We start from the raw sequence: 20639 nt of genomic DNA on the forward strand, positions 1-20639 counted from the left end.
CAAAACTTTTTCATCACTCTAAATAGAAACTCTTTCTCTTTAAGCAATAACTCCTCATGGCCTCCTCTTCCCACCCCCTGGTAAATTCTAATCTACTTTCTGCCTCTATGAATTAGCCTATTCTAGATATTCTATAGTGGAACCATACAATATTTGTCCCTTTGTATCTGTCTTATTTCACTTAGCATAATATTACAATAATATTGTAGCATGTATCAAAACTTAGTGTATTTTTATGGGCTGAATAATATTCCATTATACATGTGTGTGTGTGTGTATATATATATATATATATATATAGTATATGTGTATATATACACATACATATACACACTACATGTAGCTTATCTATTTATCTGTTCATGGACACTTGGATGGAAACTTTGTTTTAATATAATTTTCAAATAACCAAAGTTATCAAGAAAGAAATAATAAATGACATCATGTAATTTGGTCAGGTTTCCTTTTTTTTTTCCTCCCTAGGAAGTTAGGAATGTAGTGCCCCACTTCCCTTCTCTCCAAGCTCTTTGTATGCTACCACACTACTACAGAATAAAGTGAACAAGAAAATCTCACAAGGGCGCCTGCATGACCTGGACTCTGAAGACATCTCCAGCCTCTTTAATTTCACCAGATTAATCTTCTGGTTCCCATAATAGGTATTTGTTCTTTTGTGTCTTCTTCTTTTTTTTCTTTTTTAATTTCTTTAAACGTTTATTTTTGAGAGAGAAAGAGAGAGAGAGCACAAGCCAGGGAGGGGTAGAGAGGGGGAAACACAGAATCCCAAGCAAGCTCCAGGCTCTGAGCTGCCAGCACAGAGCCCGAGGTGGGGCTTGAACTCCTGAACCGTGAGATCATGACCTGAGTTGAAGTCGGACACCTAACCGACTGAGCCATCCAGGCGCCCCTTTTGCATCTTCTTTTTGCACATGCTGTTCCTTCTGCCTGGAATACCCCCACTGCTTTCCCCAGCTAAGCGAGGAGCTTTTGCTGGCTGCTTCTAGCTTTTTCCTCATAAAACATTTATTATTATGCTTGCCAATTCTGTTTCCCCACCAGTCTGTAGCTTCCTAAAGGAAGGGGCTGTCTTGGTCACCACTGTAACCTCCGCATCTATTATACTGCCCGCCTCTTAGTAGGTTATATAAATATTTAATGATTTCATTTCCCCGGATGGCTTGGTTCTGTAACCGACAGTGTGCCTAGTCATTACGCATAAGATTGTTAGAATCATTGAGCGTGGGAGTAAAAGTGAATCTTGGGCTGAACCTTCGGGATTACAAGGGCATCCTGGTAACGCCTCCTCACCATCCTCATCAGAGGAGAGGAAACTGCTGATGCCAAGGTAAGGCGTAGTTATAGCGAGGTTCTTGGGGGTGGGGTGGGCGTGGGGCGGCGTTTGTTGCTGCGTCGCTACAGCGGACTTTACGGTGACGGAGGTAGGGTGGTCCTACAGGCAGCAGCCGGGACAGCCCGGGAGCTGTTGCTGGAGTCTGATCATGTGACTTTCAACATGGCTACGGCCCTGGTTCATTCCAGGAAGGGGTGGAGCCTGATCTCAGAGCAGGCTCCAGTTCAGTTTAAAGTGCGGACTGTGCTTGCAGTCGTTGACAGCTTATCATGGAGGCTAACGGGTTGGGGTGAGTTCCCTGCACCACGAGGTGTGGCCAGTGTGGCTTCTGACCTGAGTCTTCCAACTCAGAAATCTGCCGCTATATCCCTCTTCCTCCGCCCTGGAGAGCTCCCAAACCGAACTCCAGTCGCTGGAATCCCGAATCCTCCACCCATGGATTCCCGAGACTTTCATTTAGGGGATGTCCCCAGGACTTTCTAATCCTCAATTAAGATCCGTATTTCGGCACCGTCTACTCTGATTTCTCCTTGACTGTCCCTCAGCCTGGGGATCTATAAGCTCCGGAACCAGCCCATAGGTACCCCAGTTCCTGAGATTTTTCTGGTCCAGAGACCCTAATCAGTCCTTACTGAGCTTTCCTTCCCCCTCTCCCCAGTCTTTCTAGTGGCTTTGGCTTTGAGCTGGGGGGAGTTGGGACTGTGTAAAATAGAGGCCCCAGCGCGGGCCCTTCTAGTCTTGTGCGCCATCTGATAGGCAAAAAAGAGACGGAATGGGTGGGGAGCCACAGCTTAGGAACTGGCCTGGAGAAGGCAGATAGTGGTGTTGGAATGAATTCGCCTTAAGAACCCAGGCCTTTCCCAACCCCCAATCTAGTTTACTGACACCTACCCCCACCCCCTCCTGATCTCCAGATCCCAGGGTTTTCCAGAGCTGAAGAATGACACGTTCCTGCGAGCAGCATGGGGAGAAGACACAGATTACACTCCCGTTTGGTGCATGCGGCAGGCAGGCCGCTACTTACCAGGTCAGGGTCAGAGCTTGGGAGTCTAGGTGAAACTCTGGAGGGTGAAGTTTTTTGAGGGGCAGGGGAGGGGTTCAGAGGTTCCTCAAGGTGGAGCCCTGCCTTCCCTCTTCTGTTTGCAGAGTTTAGGGAAACTAGGGCTGCCCAGGACTTTTTCAGCACCTGTCGCTCCCCAGAGGCCTGCTGTGAATTGACTTTGCAGGTGAGAACTCCACAAAAAAGGGAGGAATTTATGCCCTCTGCTTGCCTCCTAGTAACCTGTCTTCTATTTCCTACAGCCACTGCGTCGCTTCCCTTTGGATGCTGCCATCATCTTCTCTGACATCCTTGTTGTACCCCAGGTACCTGCTCAAACCTGATGAGTAAGAAAGGGTAAAGATAGTCAAAGCTCAAGATAAGCACTTATCTTCACCTAACAGGGAAAAACTTGGGCCGAAAGAGATGGAGTGTGGCTGAGTTTCATTCTCCTTTTCCTCCTTCTTGGCATGGGCTAAACAGCCTTTCCTTCTAGAGTTACAGGTTGGGAATCCAGGTATTTTCTCCCCCTCCAGGCACTGGGCATGGAGGTGACTATGGTGCCTGGCAAAGGGCCTAGCTTCCCAGAGCCATTAAGAGAAGAGCGGGACTTAGAACGCCTCCGGGATCCAGCAACAGTGGCCTCTGAGCTGGGCTATGTGTTCCAGGCCATCACCCTCACTCGACAACAGCTAGCTGGGCGTGTGCCGCTGATTGGCTTTGCTGGTGCCCCGGTAATGTGGAACATGGCAGGGACTTGGGCATGGGAAAATCACTCTGGAGGGTCTAGTGTACACAAGGGAAGGAAGTATCAGTCTGGCTTTTACACCTGTGACATTCTTTTTGTATCCTTTTGCAGTGGACTTTGATGACATACATGATTGAGGGTGGCAGCTCAAGCACCATGGCTCAGGCCAAGCGCTGGCTTTACCAGAGACCGCAGGCTAGTCACCAGTTGCTTCGCATCCTCACTGATGCTCTGGTCCCATATCTGGTAGGACAAGTGGCTGCTGGTGCCCAGGTGGGTCCTGAGGGAGAGAAATAGGCTGGGGTCTAGAAGGAAAAGAAGCAGCAGAGTTTCCTACATCTGAGAGGATAAGTGTCTTAATTCCAGGCATGAAAGAAGCTTGGCCTGCAGTGATTTGGCTGGCGCAGCTAAGCCCACCTTGATGCTGACATTGGCAATGTTGTATGTGTTAAAAAACCAAAGTTAGCACTGGGATCTAAAGAAGGCAAAACTTTTTGAATGGAACTAGGTTTATAGGCTTAGGCAGTATGAGGGTCTGAAGTCACTAGGGAAAAATTGAGATACTTTCTGTGTGTGAGGCCTGAGATTCTTCCTCTTTGTGTGTTATATATTTCTCTTTACTACCTCCCAACTGTAGGCATTGCAGCTCTTTGAGTCCCATGCAGGGCATCTTGGCCCACAACTCTTCAATAAATTTGCACTGCCCTATATCCGTGATGTGGCTAAGCGCGTGAAGGCCAGGCTGCAGGAGTCAGGCCTGGCACCAGTGCCCATGGTAAGGATGGGGAAAGAGTAAGTGAAGGTGGGCCTGTGGAACTTTCAGGGTATTTCCTGCATGGACTGAAGTGACCACTAGAGAGCAGCAGAGGCGCAGCCAAGATAGGTTAGTGGGCATAGCAAGGTCCTTTTGTAGCCTCAGAGGTCTGCCCTTTTCCAGATCATCTTTGCTAAAGATGGACATTTTGCCCTGGAAGAGCTGGCCCAAGCTGGCTACGAGGTGGTTGGGCTTGACTGGACAGTGGCCCCAGAGAAAGCCCGGTGAGTGATGGTGGGTGAGGTGGAGAGGGTGCAGCTGCCATGTGTGCAATCACCAGAATGTGGCACTGACTCTGCTTTCAGGGAACGTGTGGGGAAGACGGTGACCTTGCAGGGCAACCTGGACCCCTGTGCCCTGTATGCATCTGAGGTATCAATCCGAGTTCCTGTGTATGTCTGTGAGTTTGTGTACTCCCATGGTTGTGGATATGGTTGTGTGTATTACTGTGTGTTTGTGTCTTTATTATATCTGTTTGTCCCTCTAAGTGAGCTCTAGTAAAGCAGGATTTTTTTTTTTTTTTTTTTTTTTTATAATTGTTCATTTGTGTTGTCTTAGGGCCTGGCCCATATTAAGCATCCAGTAGACTTTTTTGAGTGAATGATTGAATGAATAACACTTAGTAGAAGCATGTCTACATGTGTATGTGTCACTATTATGTATAGTGAGTGTAGGGTTTGCTGGCCCCCCTGTAGCCAGTGCCCTGTTGGTCCCCCAGGAGGAGATTGGACGGCTGGTGCAGCAGATGCTGAATGACTTTGGGCCACAGCGCTACATTGCCAACCTGGGCCATGGACTTTACCCTGACATGGACCCAGAACATGTGGGGGCCTTTGTGGATGCCGTGCACAGATACTCACGTCTGCTTCGACAGAACTGAGCATACATGTTTTCCCTCAACTGCCACTAACAAAGATGATTGATTGTTTCCAGGAGAATAAAAGTTCAGAGTTGGAGTCTAGCGTATACTTTCATTTGTGAAAGATCTTTGCCCTTATCCTCAGTTCCTTCTTAGCCTCTGCTCCTTCCTGGATGCCCCTTTCTGCATCCTCTCCACAAGTCATAGGAGCTTAGATGTCAGTGAATATATACTGTAGGACTTAATGTCAGCGCTCTCACCACCATCATGCTCTCAGCTCTCCAAGCATGAAAGCTAAATGGGGTTGGGTAAAGCTTCCTGGCAGCTGAAGCTGTGACATTTGCAGAGAAATGGGGTCCCACAGCATACACAGCCAGATTTATAGGGATTTGTGTCTGAAAGGGAGGGGAGTGTATATCAGAGAGGAGCACAAAATTGGCTAGAATATTTCAGAGAGGTCTGTTGAGGAAGATGGAATTTAGGTAAGCAGGGAGAAACTGAGAGGCCTTCAGCTTTGACACCAAAATATGGGGGAGGACATAAAGACTCAAAACTAGGATGCTTAGGATTAAAGATTTAGACTTGCATCTTTAAGGTGAGAAGGTCTCTGAAGCCAAAAGGCCCTATGGTGCTCAGGGTTGCTCTGCATTCTTTTCTGAGCATACAATCTAATTTTCTCAGGACCTTGGTGTTTCTTTTTTATTAAAAAAAATTTTTTTTTTAATGTTTATTTATTTTTGAGACAGAGAGAGACAGAGCATGAACGGGGGAGGGTCAGAGAGAGAGGGAGACACAGAATCGGAAGCAGGCTCCAGGCTCTGAGCAGTCAGCACAGAGCCCGACGCGGGGTTCGAACTCACGGACCGCGAAATCGTGACCTGAGCCGAAGTCAGACGCTTAACCGACTGAGCTACCCAGGCGCCCCAGGACCTTGGTGTTTCTACCCATCATGGTGGTACCTACCTCATGGGACAAGGTCTGAGGTACCTGTGGACACTGGAGAGGGGTGTGGTATGGCAGGAAACTCTTCATTTGTCATTCTCCCTCACCTTAAACTACTAGGAACCCACTGCACTATTGGCCCAACCAATTCCTTGTCCCAGCCTGGGGCAATGCAGAAGAGAGAAAAGGGCCCATTTATTGAGAGAACACAATTTCTGATTTTAGAAAAATGATATTTTCTGTGATCCATGATTTATTCATAGAAAAGCACTGTGAGTTCACACACTTGCTAAAAAAACGGCAATCGTGATACGTGATACAGAAATGGGAGTGTCTTCTTTTTTGAAACCAACCTATTGGGGCTGAGAGGTTGTAGGGGCCCATGGCTGGACAGTAAGACTTAAGTAGCCACAAACAGTGAAAACAACTTACTGGTTAGTGTGGAGAAAAAAGAGACACAGTTTGTCAAAGAAGAACATAAAGCAGACAGGTCCTTAGTTCACATTCTACCTATACCACCCCTTTCCTATCATCCCCCCACCCCCTACTCGGGAACTAAAACGTGAAACAGTAAACACCAAGACACTGGCATCCAAATGACTCTTCTGAAAGCCCTCGCTACCTCCTATAACAATTCCAGGCTGAGCACAGGGGTCAGGAAGGTAGTAGGAACATGGTACACTGTGGACGTCAGCTAGGGCTAAGACAGGCATTGCCCACTAGGGGTAGAAACTACTCAGAAAGGGAAAGGCCAAATGCATTCCAGCCCCAGCCTCCACAACAGTGACCAATGGGCAGGCAGAGGAAGCTTGAGGTAGAAAGGCAAGGGAAGAAAGCAAGTATAGGGCAAGAAGAGAACTGGAGCTAAAGGAGCCCCTCTTGGGGTAGAAGGAGACTAGTGCTTAGAAGCTTGTTTGGTGAGAGAATGGTGAGGAAGGGAGGCAAAGAGATGGGGAACGTGTTTAGCTGGTGGGAGAGGTGACGAGGAATGGGGAAGAGAGATCTGGCAAAAAGAAAAGGAACACATTCATGCAGATCCTCCAACAAATTCACAGACATACTTGCATGTCAAAATACACATAGGTACACGTATAAAGACACACCAATGGAGAGCAAGCATACAAACATGTTTTTACACATGCATCTGTGTATGCACTCCCCACTAAATGTGCACTGACAAACATGAACACACAGGTATGTATTCTTACATGTTGACAAATGTGTATACCCTCACACAGAAACCTACAGTCCAGCACAGATATGTACTCACATGTACACACACAACTGACATACACATAAATATATATGCACAGACAGGTATGCACAGATCTATCTACACACACAGATATATGTACTTAGCCATACAGATACATACACACGCATACATAACTAGAGATAAAACCAGATACTCTCTAACACAAAGATGACCAGAGTAGATAAATATGAGTATGAGCTCAGTGGCCTCCCAGACCTTCACTCTCCCCTTGAACTTGTTTCTCAGGAGCTCAACAGGCTCCTAGAGAACCTGTGTGTAGCAGGAGCAAGAGCTTCACTGTTCTCATGGCTTCATGAGGCAAGAGTCTAAGTCCAGTACTGGCCCTGCCCCTCACCCACCACTGGGCTATAGATGACCCGTGTTTGCAGGCTGGGTTTCTGCATAGACTGGACCTGGGATTTATTATAACTGGCCGTTGTTCTCCCTGCCACCCCTACTCTTCCTCTGCAAACAGTATATACTCTGCAAGGGAAACCTGAGAAATGGTTGTGAGTCTCCTCAGAAAACAAGCCTATCTTCCCACCCACAGCTACTTCAAGTACCCATCAAATTAGAACCAGAATTATAAATAGTTACAACTTTACAATGTAATTGGCAACACATAAACTATAGTATTTACAGTACCATAAATGCTTCTGTTTCTCTGGTTAAGCAATCCCTGAGACGGAACAGTGTTCTGTGTTTGCCAAGGGAGAGTGGGCCAATGCCCAGGACACGCAGGATATAGGGGCGTGAGGTGGCATGTTGTGGGGTTTCTGATTGATCTGCAGGGCCCAGTTCCTTCAGGAACAGTGGGCTGTAGTGAGAACCTTGCCAAGGAAGGCATATTGGCTAGAGTTGGACTTTCCCATGCTTAGCCCTGTGGTCCTTTGGCTTCAGCCACAGGTACTCAGAGTCCTCTCAGGGTGGACAAATGTTTTGGTGTCCTTGGCCTGACCTGTGGTACTTGGGAGCCCAGGCTGCCCTGGCAGTGAACTGTCTGCTTTCTCAGCCAAAGCGCTCTCGTACCAGCAGCATCAGCTTCTTCTTGCCTTTGTAGATTTGTTTGAGGTTGTCGATGAATTGGGCAAACTGCAGGTGGCCATCCTGGGGCAGCAGGAAGGTCTCCCGAGCTTTGCTCAGAAACTCAATGAACTCTCCGTAGTGGCGAGGGCTGATGTGTGTCAGGCGTGAGTGTGTAGTGTTGATATAGGCATTGATGGTGGCGTCCAGCAGCTGGCGGAGTGGAGCTTTGTCAGTGGACATGAGCTTTCCAGAGCTGCGGCGGCCTGGGATACCAGCCAGGCCAGGTGCAGTCACTGTGCAACGCCGCAAGATGTCTGAAAGCACTGTGGCACAGTGCACACTCTTCACCACAAGCGGAATGAGGGCCGCCAGCTCATTCTTGCCCAGAGAGTGGCTGAGGGCACACGCCCAGAGCACATCATTGATGGCCGGATGGGTATCCTGGTTGTAGGCCAGGTTGAGATGGCTCATGGCCAGAGAGGCCAATTTGAAGGCACGTAGCGGGTAGCCACGGAGCTCCATGTAGCGGGCAATGGTGAATAGTTGTGAATGCGTCATGCCACCAGTGGCGGCATCAATGGCGATCTGGTAGGCTGCCTCAAAGGCGATGTGGTCTTTCTCACAGAGTGTAAGGGCTGACAGGGCACAGCTCTGTGGATCCTTCATGGCACACTGTAGAGCCAGCGTGCGAGCACAGCTAGCTAGCTCCTCCCGCTGTGGATAGTCAAGACTGAGGCGCAGGATAGTGGTGTGGGATACAGCTGTGGCAGCCACAATGCTAGTAGCCTCAGTGGGAGTGAAGAGTGTGTACCAGCTCTGCAAAATGCTCACCAAGGCCCGCACACCTGTCAGGGAGAGCCTGAGCTCAGCCGTGGCCATCCGGGTCTCCATCCAGGTCTGCCCAGATTACCATCTGGGGTCAGAACTTGGCCTGCAGAGATGAGTTCTCCCTTTTCCTCAGTAGCCTTGAGATGATCTGAGGCAAACTAGGGAGCATCCCAGATGGCCAGACCCTGTTTGGGGTCTCTTCCCATCCCTTCCTTCCCCAAGTCAGAGGGTTGAAGATTTCTGCAGGTGCTGTTAGTGCCTCACAAGGATGGAGTAACAGAGCCTGTAGTCTACCTGTCCCAGTGCAGGGGTTGCAGATCTGCCTGGGGGCTCTGGCTGCAGAGGGGCCTCTCAGGGTATGGTCTTATGCTGGGACATTGGGCTCTAAATGGGGGCCTGAGCCTCCAAGTTGCCTGAGGTTTTTCAGAGGCATAGACAGGGACTGGGACCAAACCACTGGGCCAACTACCGCCCAAGGGTGCACTTACATACTGGTGGCTGAAAATTCAATCTCTCATACATGTCTCTGATCAGAGGGTCAAAGTGCTGCTGACATCAGGGTATGTCTAAGCAGTGAGGGCAGAGCTTGGGCCAGCTAAACAAAGGCCATCTTTCCTACCACCAGCCCCATCAGTAATAGGAATATGAGAGCTCTAAGTATTTGCTGTCTTGTCCCAAGAGTAGGGCCTAGGAGCTCCTGTCCCCTGGGGGTAGAGGGAGGTGGGAGACTCACCCACTTCTGTAGCACATGTTACCAACCACCGCACCATCTCCCGGCGCCTCCAGTTAAGAGTTGATAAGGTCATCCTCATCACCTGGGCAAAAAAGAGGCATTTCCAGTGGGCTAGGCTTAACTGTTAGGCCCTCTACATCCCCACATCCCCTTGCCATTCATTTATGCAACAAGTATTTATTAGTGCTTTAAGCAGCCATCTCTCTCCTGATAAGTAGACAGGTTTAATTTCTGCCCCACCCCTCCCACCAATCAGATAGAAGGCTTCTCTGATGACCTATAACAAATAAAGTCCTTATTATCACACCTTGCTTGATTTGACTTGGAGGGATAAGGAGGGGGTGGGGAGAAGATGGGGACCCTATGGAGCCTAAAGCTACATTTCTTCTGGCCTCAACTTCAAAATGGAGCCCAATTTAGAGAGTCTTCACCTAGAGGTCTAGCCTAAAAGTTGTGCTCTGGGGACACAGAAAGAACCAGACTTGGCCCATGCCCAGTGCCTCTGGGATCTTATCTTTACCATTTATCACAAGGCCAGAAGCCTAAAGTGAGGATGACCCACTCCTCCTCCATACCTGTAACCCCAGCTCCAGAGCCACGTTGAGCAGGGTGCTGTCAGTACTACTGTCTGTGGGAGTAGCAATCTTGAATGCATCTTGGGCCAGTTTGAAGATGAGGGAGGAAGAATGGATGTGCTTCTGTATTGCTTCCAGAATTGTCCGGAGCCTCAGAGTGTCCCCTATAGGTGCCGAGAGATGGGACAGTGACAGGTCTTCTTTAAAGTCTCCCTGAGTCTACTGATCACATAGGTACTGGCTGAATTGGCTACTATCAATTCACTGAATGCTTCTGAATACTACCGTCTCTTTTGGGTAGACATGCTATGCCTCCACTAAACCCACTGGAGACTGCTTCCTTCACCAGGCCCCTGCATGAATTCACTTCTCTCTACCTTTTCATCTGCCTCTATCCCTCACCTTTTCCCCTCAGTCTCCTTAGGTCCCAGAAATAATTTTTACAAACACCTGACTTTTGAGAGCTGCTTATATAGGAGATAGGAAGCCGCATTATTGTCAGAAAAGTATGCTAGTTCCATTGTTTGCTTCCCACTGCAGCTCCCTGGAGCAAAAAGGAGCTGGGCCACCACTTCTTATTCTATACAAAGTACTAGTGCAGAGACTTAAGAAGTATACCACAGGAAGGGCATGTATACCATATGAAGTGAAAGTCACCGTATGAAGGTAGTATAGTATATGAAAGATGGTGTATCTTATGAAGGAGTAAAATGTGAAGTAAAGATAGAACAAAAAGTAGGTCTTATGTCTGACAAAGAGGTGTAGTGGTAAGAGCATATAGGCTTTGGAATGAAATACATTGGGAATTGAACCTAGTTCAGCCACTTACTAGCTCAGTTTCTTTATCCATAAATCAGAAATCATAACCTTTAGGGTTGTTGTGAGAATTATAAGCAACCTGTATATAGTTAATATTCTATGATCCTACTTTTGTAAAAAAAAAAAAGTAGTGGTAGTAGTAGTGTATGTGTGTGCATATAAATGATTAGAAAATCTCCAGGAATATTTATACCAATGTCTTAGTAGTAGTTATCTTTCGATGTCAGAATTATGGGAGAGAGTACTTTTTTTTTCCTTCTGTCATCTTTAAAAGCAATTTTTAAAATTAAAAGACTTCATGTTTAGGCAGTTTTAGGTTTGCAGAAAATTGAGCAGATGGTACAGTAAAGTACACTTCTTACATACTCCTATCCCCATTTCCCATTTCCCCTATTATTAATGTCTTACATTAGTGTGGTACATTTGATGAACCTACATTGACATATTGTTATCATTTGAAGACCATGGTTTCTATTAGGCTTCACCGAGATATACAGTTCTCTGGGTTTTAACAAAGGCATGGTATCATGGGCCCATTATTACTGTACAGAATAGATTCATTGCTCTAAAAATCTCCTGAGCTCTACCTTTTCATCCCTCTCCTCATTCCCCCTAAGAATACTGATCTTTTTTTTTTTAATTGTCTCTATAATTTTACCTTTTCCACAATGTCATATACTTGGAACCACAGTATGTAACCTTTGAGACTGGCTTCCACCAACCAGTCTTAAGAACCTTAAGAACACTTAAGGTTCCTCCATTTCTTTTTGTGTCTTGATAACTAACTTCTTTTTATTGGTAAATAATATTGCATTGTATGAGATGTAGGTTTATCCATTCACCTTTTGAAGGACATTTTGGTTGCTTCTAGTTTTTGGCAATTACAAATATAGCTGCTATAAACATTTGTATGCAAGTTTTTATGTGGACATAAGTTTCTAATTCATTTGGTAAAATACCTAGGAGCATGATTGCTGGATCAGATGGCAAGACTATGTTTAGCTTTGTAAAAAACTGTTTACAGTTAAAAAACTGTAAAAAACTGTCAAACTGTCTTCCACAGTGACTGCACCTTTTGCATTCCCACAAGCAATGAGAGTTCCTGTTGCTCCACATCCTTACTAGTATTTGGTATTGTCAATGTTTTGGATTTTAGCCATTCTAATAGGTATGCAGTGGTATCTCCTTTTTGTTTTAATTTTCATTTTCCCAATGACATGTGATACTGAGCATCTTTTCATATGCTTGTCATCTTTGTATCTTCTTTCATGAGGCACCTGTTCAGGTCTTTTGCCTTTTTTTTTTTAAAGTGTTTTTAATGTTTATTTTTGAGAGACAGAGAGACAGAGGACAAGCTGGGGAAGGACAGAGAGAGATGTAGACACAGAATCTGAAGCAGGCTTTAGGTTCCAAGCTGTCAGCACAGAGCCCGAGGCGGGGCTCCAACTCATGAGCCATGAGATCATGACCTGAGCTGAAGTTGGACACTTAACCAGCTGAGCCCCAGTCTTTTGCCCATTTTTAAATTCAGTTGTTTGTCTTCTTATTATTGAGTTTTAAGAGTTATGTATTTGGAATACGAGTTCTTTTTTTTTTTTATGTTTATTTTGAGAAAGAAAGAGAGTGAGCGAGTGTGTGCAAGCTGGGGAGAGGCAAGAGAAAGGGAGAGAGATTCCCAAGCAGGCTCCATGTTCAGTGCTCAGCTCTACACAGGGCTTGACCTCACGACCATGAGATCACCTTCTGAGCCTAAATCAAGAGTCGGACACTCAACCGACTGAGCCACCCAGGTGCCCCTGGATACAAGTTCTTTATCGGATAAATGTTTTACAAATATTGTCTCCCAGTCTGCGACTTGTCTTTTCAGTTTCTTAACAGTGTTATTCACTCAGAAGTTCTTCCTTCTTTTTATTAAAAATTTTTAATGGTTATTTTTGAGAAACACACACACACACACACACACACACACACACACACACACAGTGTGAGCGAGGGAAGGGCAGAGAGACAGGGAGACACAGAATCCGAAGCAGGCTCCAAGCTCTGAGCTGTCAGCCCTGAGCCGGACGTGGGGCTTGAACTCACAAACTGTGAAATCATAATCTCAGCCAAAGTCACATGCTTAACTGACTGTCCCACAAGTTCTTCCTTTTAATGAAGTCCTACTTTTCAATTTTTTCTTTCATGCATTATATTTTTGGTATTGTATCTAAAAAGTCATTGCTAAACCCAAGGTCTCTAGATTTTCTATGTTATCCTAGGTTTATAGTTTTATGTATTACCTTTATGCCTTTGATCTATTTTAATTTTTATGAAAGGTGTAAGGTAAGGTCAGTGTCTATACATATTTTTTTTCTGCAGGTGGAGGCAGTTTTTCCAGTACCAGTTGTTGAAAGGACTATCTTTCACTTCTTTGTCAAAGATCAGTTTGCTATATTTGTGTGAGTTTATTTCTGAGCTCTCTATTCTGTTCCATTCATCTAGTTGTCTACTCTTTTGCCAATTCCATACTGCCTTGATTACTGTAGCTTTACAGCGAGTCTTGAGGTTGGGTAGTGTTAGTTCTCCAGCTTTGTTCTTCAATACTGTGTTGGCTATACTAGGTCTTTAGCTTTTAGAAAGAGCTTTTCAGTATCACAAAATAACTTGCTGGGATTTTGGTTGAGACTATATTGAATCTACAGATCAACCTAGGAAGAACTAACATAATAATAATAATGAATCTTCCTATCTATGGATACGGAATATCTATTTATTCAGATCTTTGATTTCTTTCATCAAAATTTTATAGTTTTCTTCATATAGATCTTACACATATTTTGTTAGATTTACTAAGTACTTTTGGGGGGGTGCTAATGTAAATATATTGTTTTTATTTTTATTTATTTATTTTTTTAAAAAAATGTTTATTTATTTATTTTTGGAGAGAGAGAAAGTGAGCAGATGAAGGGCAGAGAGAGAGGGAAAGAGAGAATCCCAAGAAGGCTCCGTGCTGTCAGTGCAGAGCCTGATGCAGGGCTCCATCTCACAACTGTGAGATCATGACCTGAGCCAAAATCAAGAGTTAGACACTTAGTGACTGAGCCACTCAGGTGCCCCAATATATATTTTTTCATTTCAAAAATATTTTAAATGTTTATTTATTTTTGAGAGAGAGAGAGCACAAGCAGGGGAGGGGCACAGAGAGAGGGGGACAAAGGATTAGAAGAAGGCTCTGTGCTGATGGCAGAGAACCCAATGTGAGGCTCAAACTCCCAGACTGCAAAGTCATGACCTGAGCCAAAGTTGGATGCTCAACCAACCAAGCCACTCAGGCGCCCCTCTATTTCAAATTTCAATTGCTCATTGCTGGGATATAGGGGGGCAACTGACATGTATTATATATAAAAGTCAATTGCCTTCCTATATACATATTTTTTCATATATATAAAAGATGTTTCTTTTTTGAAAACTGAAGTATAGTTGACATAATGTTACACTAGTTTCAGGTAAACAACATAATGATTCAACAACTCCTTAAGTTATCACAACTGTAGTGACCATCTATCATATAATACTATTAGAAATATAACACTATTAGAAAACCCCTGATTATATTCCCTATGCTGTACCTTTCATTCCACGATGTGTTCATTCCATAACTGAAGTCTGTACCTCCCACTCCCCTCTACCCATTTCGCTCATCTCCCTGCTCCCCTCCTCCTTGGTAACCACCAATTTGTTTTCTGTATTTATGAGTCTGTTTCTGCTTTCTGTTTATTCATTTGTTTTGTTTTTTTTAGATTACACATATAAGTGAAATCATATGATAGACTTTTGTTTATACAGATTTTAAATTTTGCATAAAATCTTTCATTCTTTTCTTTTTTAAAATTTAAATTGTAGGGGCGGGGCGCCTGGGTGGCGCAGTCGTTAAGCGTCCGACTTCAGCCAGGTCACGATCTCGCGGTCCGTGAGTTCGAGCCCCGCGTCGGGCTCTGGGCTGATGGCTCGGAGCTTGGAGCCTGCTTCCGATTCTGTGTCTCCCTCTCTCTCTGCCCCTCCCCCGTTCATGCTGTCTCTCTCTGTCCCCAAAATAAATAAATGTTAAAAAAAAATAAAAAATAATAAAATTTAAATTGTAGTTAGTAAACATACAGTGCAATATAGGTTTCAGGAGTAGAATTCAGTGATTCATCACTTATATACAACACTCAGTGCTCATCACAACACGTGCCCTCCTTAGCACCCATCACCCTACTAGCCTATCTTCCACCTACCTCCCTACATCAACCCAAAGTTTGTTCTCTATCATTAAGAGTTTCTTGTGGTTTGTTTGCCTCTCTTCTCTCCCCTGCTCTTCCCATATGGTCATCTGTTTTGTTTCTTAAATTCCACATATGAGTGAAATAATATGGTATTTGTCTTTCTCTGATTGACTTATAAAATCTTTAATTCTTATGGTCAGTAATCTATAGGCTCCAAACTAGGATGTTTTAAGGGAACAGGTTAAAAGTATGCGCAACATGTGGAATACCTTTTAAAAAAAGAAAAACCCTGCATTTAGAAAGCTGATTTTTATATATTAACCTTGTATCTTGCAACCTTGTTATAGTAACTTATTCTACTTTTTTTGACTCTTTGGGATTTTCCACATAAACAATCATGTCATTTACAAACCAAAACAGTTTTATTTCTTCTTTCCTAATCTATATACCTTTTATTTCCTCTCTTATCATACTGCATTATCTAGAACTTCCAGTATGTTCAATGGGAAAGGGTGAGAAGGAACATTCCTATCTTATTCCTGATTTTCAGGGGAAAGCATCTAGTTTCTCTCCAGTAAGTATGATGGTAGCTGTAGGTTCTTTGTAGATATTCTTTATTTTTTTAAGTTTATTTATCTATTTTGAGAGAGAGACAGAGAGAGCGAGAGTGAGTGAGCATGAGTGGAGGAGGGGCAGAAAGACAGAGGGAAAGAGAGAGAATCTCAAGCAGGCTCTGCACTGTCAGCAACGAGCCCGATGTGGGGCTCGAATGCATAAACTGAGATCATGACCTGAGCAGAAATCAAGAGTCAGACACTTAACTGACTGAGCCACTCAGGCGCCCCTAGATTCCTTATAAAATTAAGTTGATTCTCTTTCTTTTTAACTTTTAAATAATTTTAAAATCATTTTTTATTTTTTATTTAAAAAAATTAATGTTTATTTTTGAAAGAGAGAGAGAGAGACAGAGAGACAGAGTATAAGTAGGGGAAGGGTAGAGAGAGAGAGAGAGGGAGATACAGAATCTGTAGCAGGCTGCAGGCTCTGAGCTGAGGGCACAGAGCCTGTTGTGGGGCTTGAACTTGTAAACTGCGAAATCATGACCTGAGCTGAAGTTGGATGCGCTATCAACCGAGCCACCCAGGCACTCCAATTTTTAAAAATTTTTATTTTAGGGGCGCCTGGGTGGCGCAGTCGGTTAAGCGTCTGACTTCAGCCAGGTCACGATCTCGCGGTCCGGGAGTTCGAGCCCCGCGTCAGGCTCTGGGCTGATGGCTCAGAGCCTGGAGCCTGCTTCCGATTCTGTGTCTCCCTCTCTCTCTGCCCCTCCCCCGTTCATGCTCTGTCTCTCTCTGTCCCAAAAATAAATAAACGTTGAAAAAAAAAATTTAAAAATAAAAAAAAAATTTTTATTTTAAGTAGGCTCCATGCCCAACATGGGGCTTTAACTCACAACCCTGAGATCACGAGTTGCATGCTCTAGCAACTGAACCAGTGAGGCACCCCAAGTTGGTTCTCTTCTATTCCTGGTTTGCTGAGTTGTTTTTATCATGAATAGGTGTTGGATTTGGTCAAGTATTTTTCTTGCATCAATTGATATAATTCTATAATCTTCTTTAGTCTGTGGATGTGATAGGTTACATTAATTGACTTTCAAGTGCTGAACCAGCCTTGCATATCTGGGATAAATCCCACTTTGTAATGGTATATAATTCTTTTTATACTTCATTGGATTCAATTTGCTAATACTTTGTTGAGGATTTTGGTACTTATATTCATGAGTAATACTGATCTGCAGTTTTCCTTTCTCGTATTGTCTTTATCTGGTTTTGGTATTAGAGGAGTAATGCTGTTCTCATAAGATGAGTTAGGAGGTGTTCTCTCTGCTTCTATTTTATAGAACAGATTTTAGAGAATTTGTATCATTTATTCCTTAAAAACTCACAAGTGAAATCACCTGGGCCAAGTGCTGTCTGAAAGATTACTGATGCAATTTCTTTAATAGATACATGCTTATTCAGATTATTTATTTCTCCATATGTGAGTTTTGATAGATTGTGTTTTCCAAGGAATTGGTCCATTTCATCATTGAAGATAACAAATTTGTGGAAATATAATTTCATAATTTTTCTTTATCATCTTTTTAATATATAGGGGACTCCTGTTTCATTTATGATATTAGTAATATATATTCTCTCTTTTTTCTTGGTTAGCTTGGCTAGAAGTTGGATCAATTTTATTGATCTTTTTATTTTATTAAAAATTTAAAAAAATTTGGGGGGCACCTGGGTGGCTTAGTTGGTTAAGTGTCTGACTTTGGCTCAGGTCATGATCTCACGGTTCATGGGTTCGAGCCCCACGTCGGGCTCTGTACTGACATCTTGGAGTCTGGAGCCTGTTTCAGTTCTGTGTCTCCCTCTCTCTCTGCCCCTCCCCTGTTCACGCTCTGTCTCTGTCTCAAGAATAAATAAACATTAAAAAATTTTTTTTTAATTAAAAAAATTTTTCATGTTTATTTTTGAGAGAGAAAGAGAGAGACAAAGAGAGAGAGAGACAGTGTGAGCAGGGAAGGGGTGAGAGAGAAGGAGACACAGAATTCAAAGCAGGCTCCAGGCTCTGAGCTATCAGCACAGAGCCTGACGCAGGGCTCAAACTCACAAACTGTGAGATCATGACCCCCTGAGCCAAAGTCAGATGCTTTACCGACTGAGCCACCCAGGTGCCCCTTTTCTTTTTAACTTTTTTAAAAGTTTGTTTATTTATTTTGAGAGATGGAGGGAGGGAGAGAAAGTGAGGGAGAGAGAGAGAGGCAGAGAGATAGGGAGAGAGAGAGAATTCTAAGCAGGTTCTGCACTGTCAGCACACAGCCCTATGTGGGGCTCAGACTCATGAACCGTGAGATCATGACCTAAGCCGAAATCAAAAGTTAAACACTCAACTGACTGAGGCACTCAGGCGCCCCTTTTCTTTAAACTTTTTTAACAGTTTGAGAGCGAGCAATTTGATGGATCTATTCAAAGAAGTGCCTTTTGCTTTGAGTTTCCTCTATTTTTTTTATTTTCAATTTCTATGATTTTTTTCTGTAATTTTTATGATGTATTTTCTTCTGCTGCTTTAAGTTAATGTTGCTCTTCTTTCTTTAGTTTGCTAAAGTGTAAGCTTAGATTATTGATTTTATTTTCCCTTCAGCTTGAGATATAATTGACATATAACTTTGTGTAAGTTTAAGGTATATAGTGTGATTTCATAAACATTGCAAACGATTACCACGATTAGATTAATTAACACATTCGTGTGTGTGTGTGTGTGTGTGTGTGCGTGGTTAGAACATTTAAAACCTATACTTAGCAGATTTCAAGTATACAACACAGTATTGTTAGTTATAGTCACCATGCTATATGTTAGATTCCAAGAACTTATTTAATTATAACAGAAAATCTGTACTCTTTGACCACGATCTTCCCATTTCTCCCACTCCTCAGGCCCTGGAAACCACCAATCTACTCTGTTTCTATGAATTTGGCACTTTTAGATTCCACATATAAGTGCGATCATACTGTATTTGTCTTTTTTTTTGACATAACAACATGGGTGAACCTTGAGGGCATCCTGTTTAGTTTTCACTATATACGATGCCTTTCAGGTTCATTCATGTTGTTATAAGTGACTGGATTTTCTTTCTTTTTTATGGCTGAATAATATTCCTCTGTGTGTGTGTGTGTGTGTGTGTGTGTGTGTGTATTACTATACATTCTTTATCTATCTATTTATCCATTGGTGGACACTTAGGTTTTTTCCAAATCGTGGCTATTGTGAATAATGCTGCAATGCAGTAAATACAGGGGTGCAGATAACTCTTTAAGAGTGATTCCATTTCCTTTGGATATATATACTTGGAAGTGGGACTGCTGGACCACATATGGTAGTTCTATTTTAAAATTTTAAAAAATTATTTAATGTTTATGATTTATGAGAGGCAGTGTGCAGGCGGGAGAGGGGCAGAGAGAGAGGGAGACATAGAATTTGAAGCAGGCTCAAGAATCTGAGGTGTCAGCACAGATCCCGACTCAGGGCCCGAACCCATGGACTGCAAGGTCATGACCTGAGCTGAAGTTGGATGCTTAACCGACTGAGCCAACTAGGTGCCCCTCTACTTTAAATTTTTGAGAAGGCTCCATACTGTCTTCCAAAGTAGCTGTACCAATCTGCATTTCTACCAATACTGCATGAGGGTACCTTTTTCTGCACATCCTTGCCAGTATTTGTTATCTCTTGTTTTCTGATAATAACCATTCTGAGAGGGTAAGGTCATAGATTATTGATTTTAAATTCTCTTTCTTTTCTGGGGTGCCTGGTGGCTCAGTTGTTTAGGCCACTAACTCTTGATTTTGGCTCAGGTCATGATCTCACAGTTCATGGGAACAAGCAGCACAAAGCCTGTTTGGGATTCTCTCTCTCTCCATCTCTGCCCCTCCCCTGCTTGTGCTTGTTCTCTCTCAAAATAAATAAACAAGCAAAAAAATTGGGCAGAGCCTTCAGTAGCTGTTGCCTTTGAATTTTTTTTCTTTTCTAACATATGCATTTTAATGCTATAAATTTCCCTCCAAGCACTGCTTTTGCTGCATCTCACACATTTCGATCATTTGTATTTTAACTTTCATTTAGTTCAAAATATTAAAAAATTCCTCGACATTTTTTCTTTGACCTATGTGCAACTTAGAGGTGTGTTGTTTAATCTCTATGTATTCTGGGATTTTCCAGTTATCCTTCTGTTATTGATTTCTAGTTTAATTCCCCTGTTGTCTGAGAATATACTTTGTATGATTTCTTTTATTAAATTATTTAGGTGTGTTTTACGGTACAGAATGTGGTCTATCTTGGTGAATGTTCCATGTGAGCTTGAGAAGAATGTGCATTTTGTTGTTGTCTGATGAAGTATTCTATAAATGTTAATTGGATCCAGTTCATTGATATTGCTATTCAGTTCAAGTATATCCTTACTGATTTTCTGCCTACTGGATTTGTCAATTGCTGATAGAAATATGTTGAGTTCTCCAACTATAATAGTGGATTTGTTTATTTCTTCTCGTTCTATCAGTTTTTGCCTCATGTATTTTGATGTTCTGTTACTAAGTACATATATATTAAGGATTATTATGTCTTCTTGGAGAACTGGCCCCTTTTATAACTGTGGAATCCCTCTCTTTATCCCCGTAATTTTAATATTTTGAAGCCTGTTTTGTCTAAAATTTATATAGGCACTCCAGCTTTCTTTTGATTTGTGTTAGCATGGTAGACCTTTCTCTGTATTTTGTTGTTGAAGAAATCTGTTTTTAAGAAATATTTTTATTTGCTTGTTTTAGAACTATTTTTAGTATTTCTACTATGTATGCTTTCCTGGAA

At 43.2% G+C, this 20639-nt stretch overlaps 2 protein-coding genes across 6 annotated transcripts in view; one reads left to right on the top strand and one right to left on the bottom strand.

The window, feature by feature from the left end:
- Window positions 1–1180: 1180 nt before the first annotated feature.
- UROD (uroporphyrinogen decarboxylase) lies at window positions 1181–4908 on the top strand. Of its 5 annotated transcripts, none has more exons than XM_043574784.1 (10): window positions 1181–1345; window positions 2266–2378; window positions 2498–2577; window positions 2654–2716; window positions 2927–3124; window positions 3250–3411; window positions 3776–3913; window positions 4076–4176; window positions 4258–4324; window positions 4671–4908. In XM_043574784.1, exons 1-10 carry the CDS (start codon window positions 1338–1340, stop codon window positions 4830–4832), a joined length of 1092 nt encoding a protein of 363 aa, XP_043430719.1. In that variant the 5' UTR covers window positions 1181–1337; the 3' UTR covers window positions 4833–4908. The 5 variants fall into 5 exon arrangements, with proteins under 5 accessions (XP_043430719.1, XP_043430722.1, XP_043430718.1 ...); XM_043574783.1 differs by lacking the exon at window positions 1181–1345 and adding an exon at window positions 1508–1640; XM_043574785.1 differs by lacking the exon at window positions 1181–1345 and adding an exon at window positions 1508–1640 and having other exon boundaries at window positions 3250–3384.
- Window positions 4909–5986: 1078 nt separating this feature from the next.
- The window catches only part of ZSWIM5 (zinc finger SWIM-type containing 5), a 256853-nt gene continuing 242200 nt past the window's right edge, over window positions 5987–20639 (bottom strand). Inside the window, exons 12-14 of the mRNA XM_043574788.1 lie at window positions 10171–10334; window positions 9596–9677; window positions 5987–8879 (exon numbers count right to left, since the gene is read on the bottom strand). Coding sequence (XP_043430723.1) covers window positions 8017–8879; window positions 9596–9677; window positions 10171–10334 — 1109 coding nt within the window. The 3' untranslated portion in view covers window positions 5987–8016. The remainder of the gene's footprint in view (window positions 8880–9595; window positions 9678–10170; window positions 10335–20639) is intronic.

Source organism: Prionailurus bengalensis, chromosome C1 (assembly GCF_016509475.1).
Source record: "Prionailurus bengalensis isolate Pbe53 chromosome C1, Fcat_Pben_1.1_paternal_pri, whole genome shotgun sequence".
NCBI lineage: Eukaryota > Metazoa > Chordata > Mammalia > Carnivora > Felidae > Prionailurus > Prionailurus bengalensis.

What these genes read in the sequence shown, in the direction of transcription:
- UROD (XM_043574783.1), top strand. Translation starts at nt 1,621, where the DNA reads ATGGAGGCTAACGGGTTGGG. An exon ending in AAGTGGCTGCTGGTGCCCAG is followed by an intron (nt 3,412 to 3,775) that starts GTGGGTCCTGAG and finishes TCCCAACTGTAG; the next exon opens with GCATTGCAGCTCTTTGAGTC. An exon ending in GTGCCCTGTATGCATCTGAG is followed by an intron (nt 4,325 to 4,670) that starts GTATCAATCCGA and finishes TTGGTCCCCCAG; the next exon opens with GAGGAGATTGGACGGCTGGT.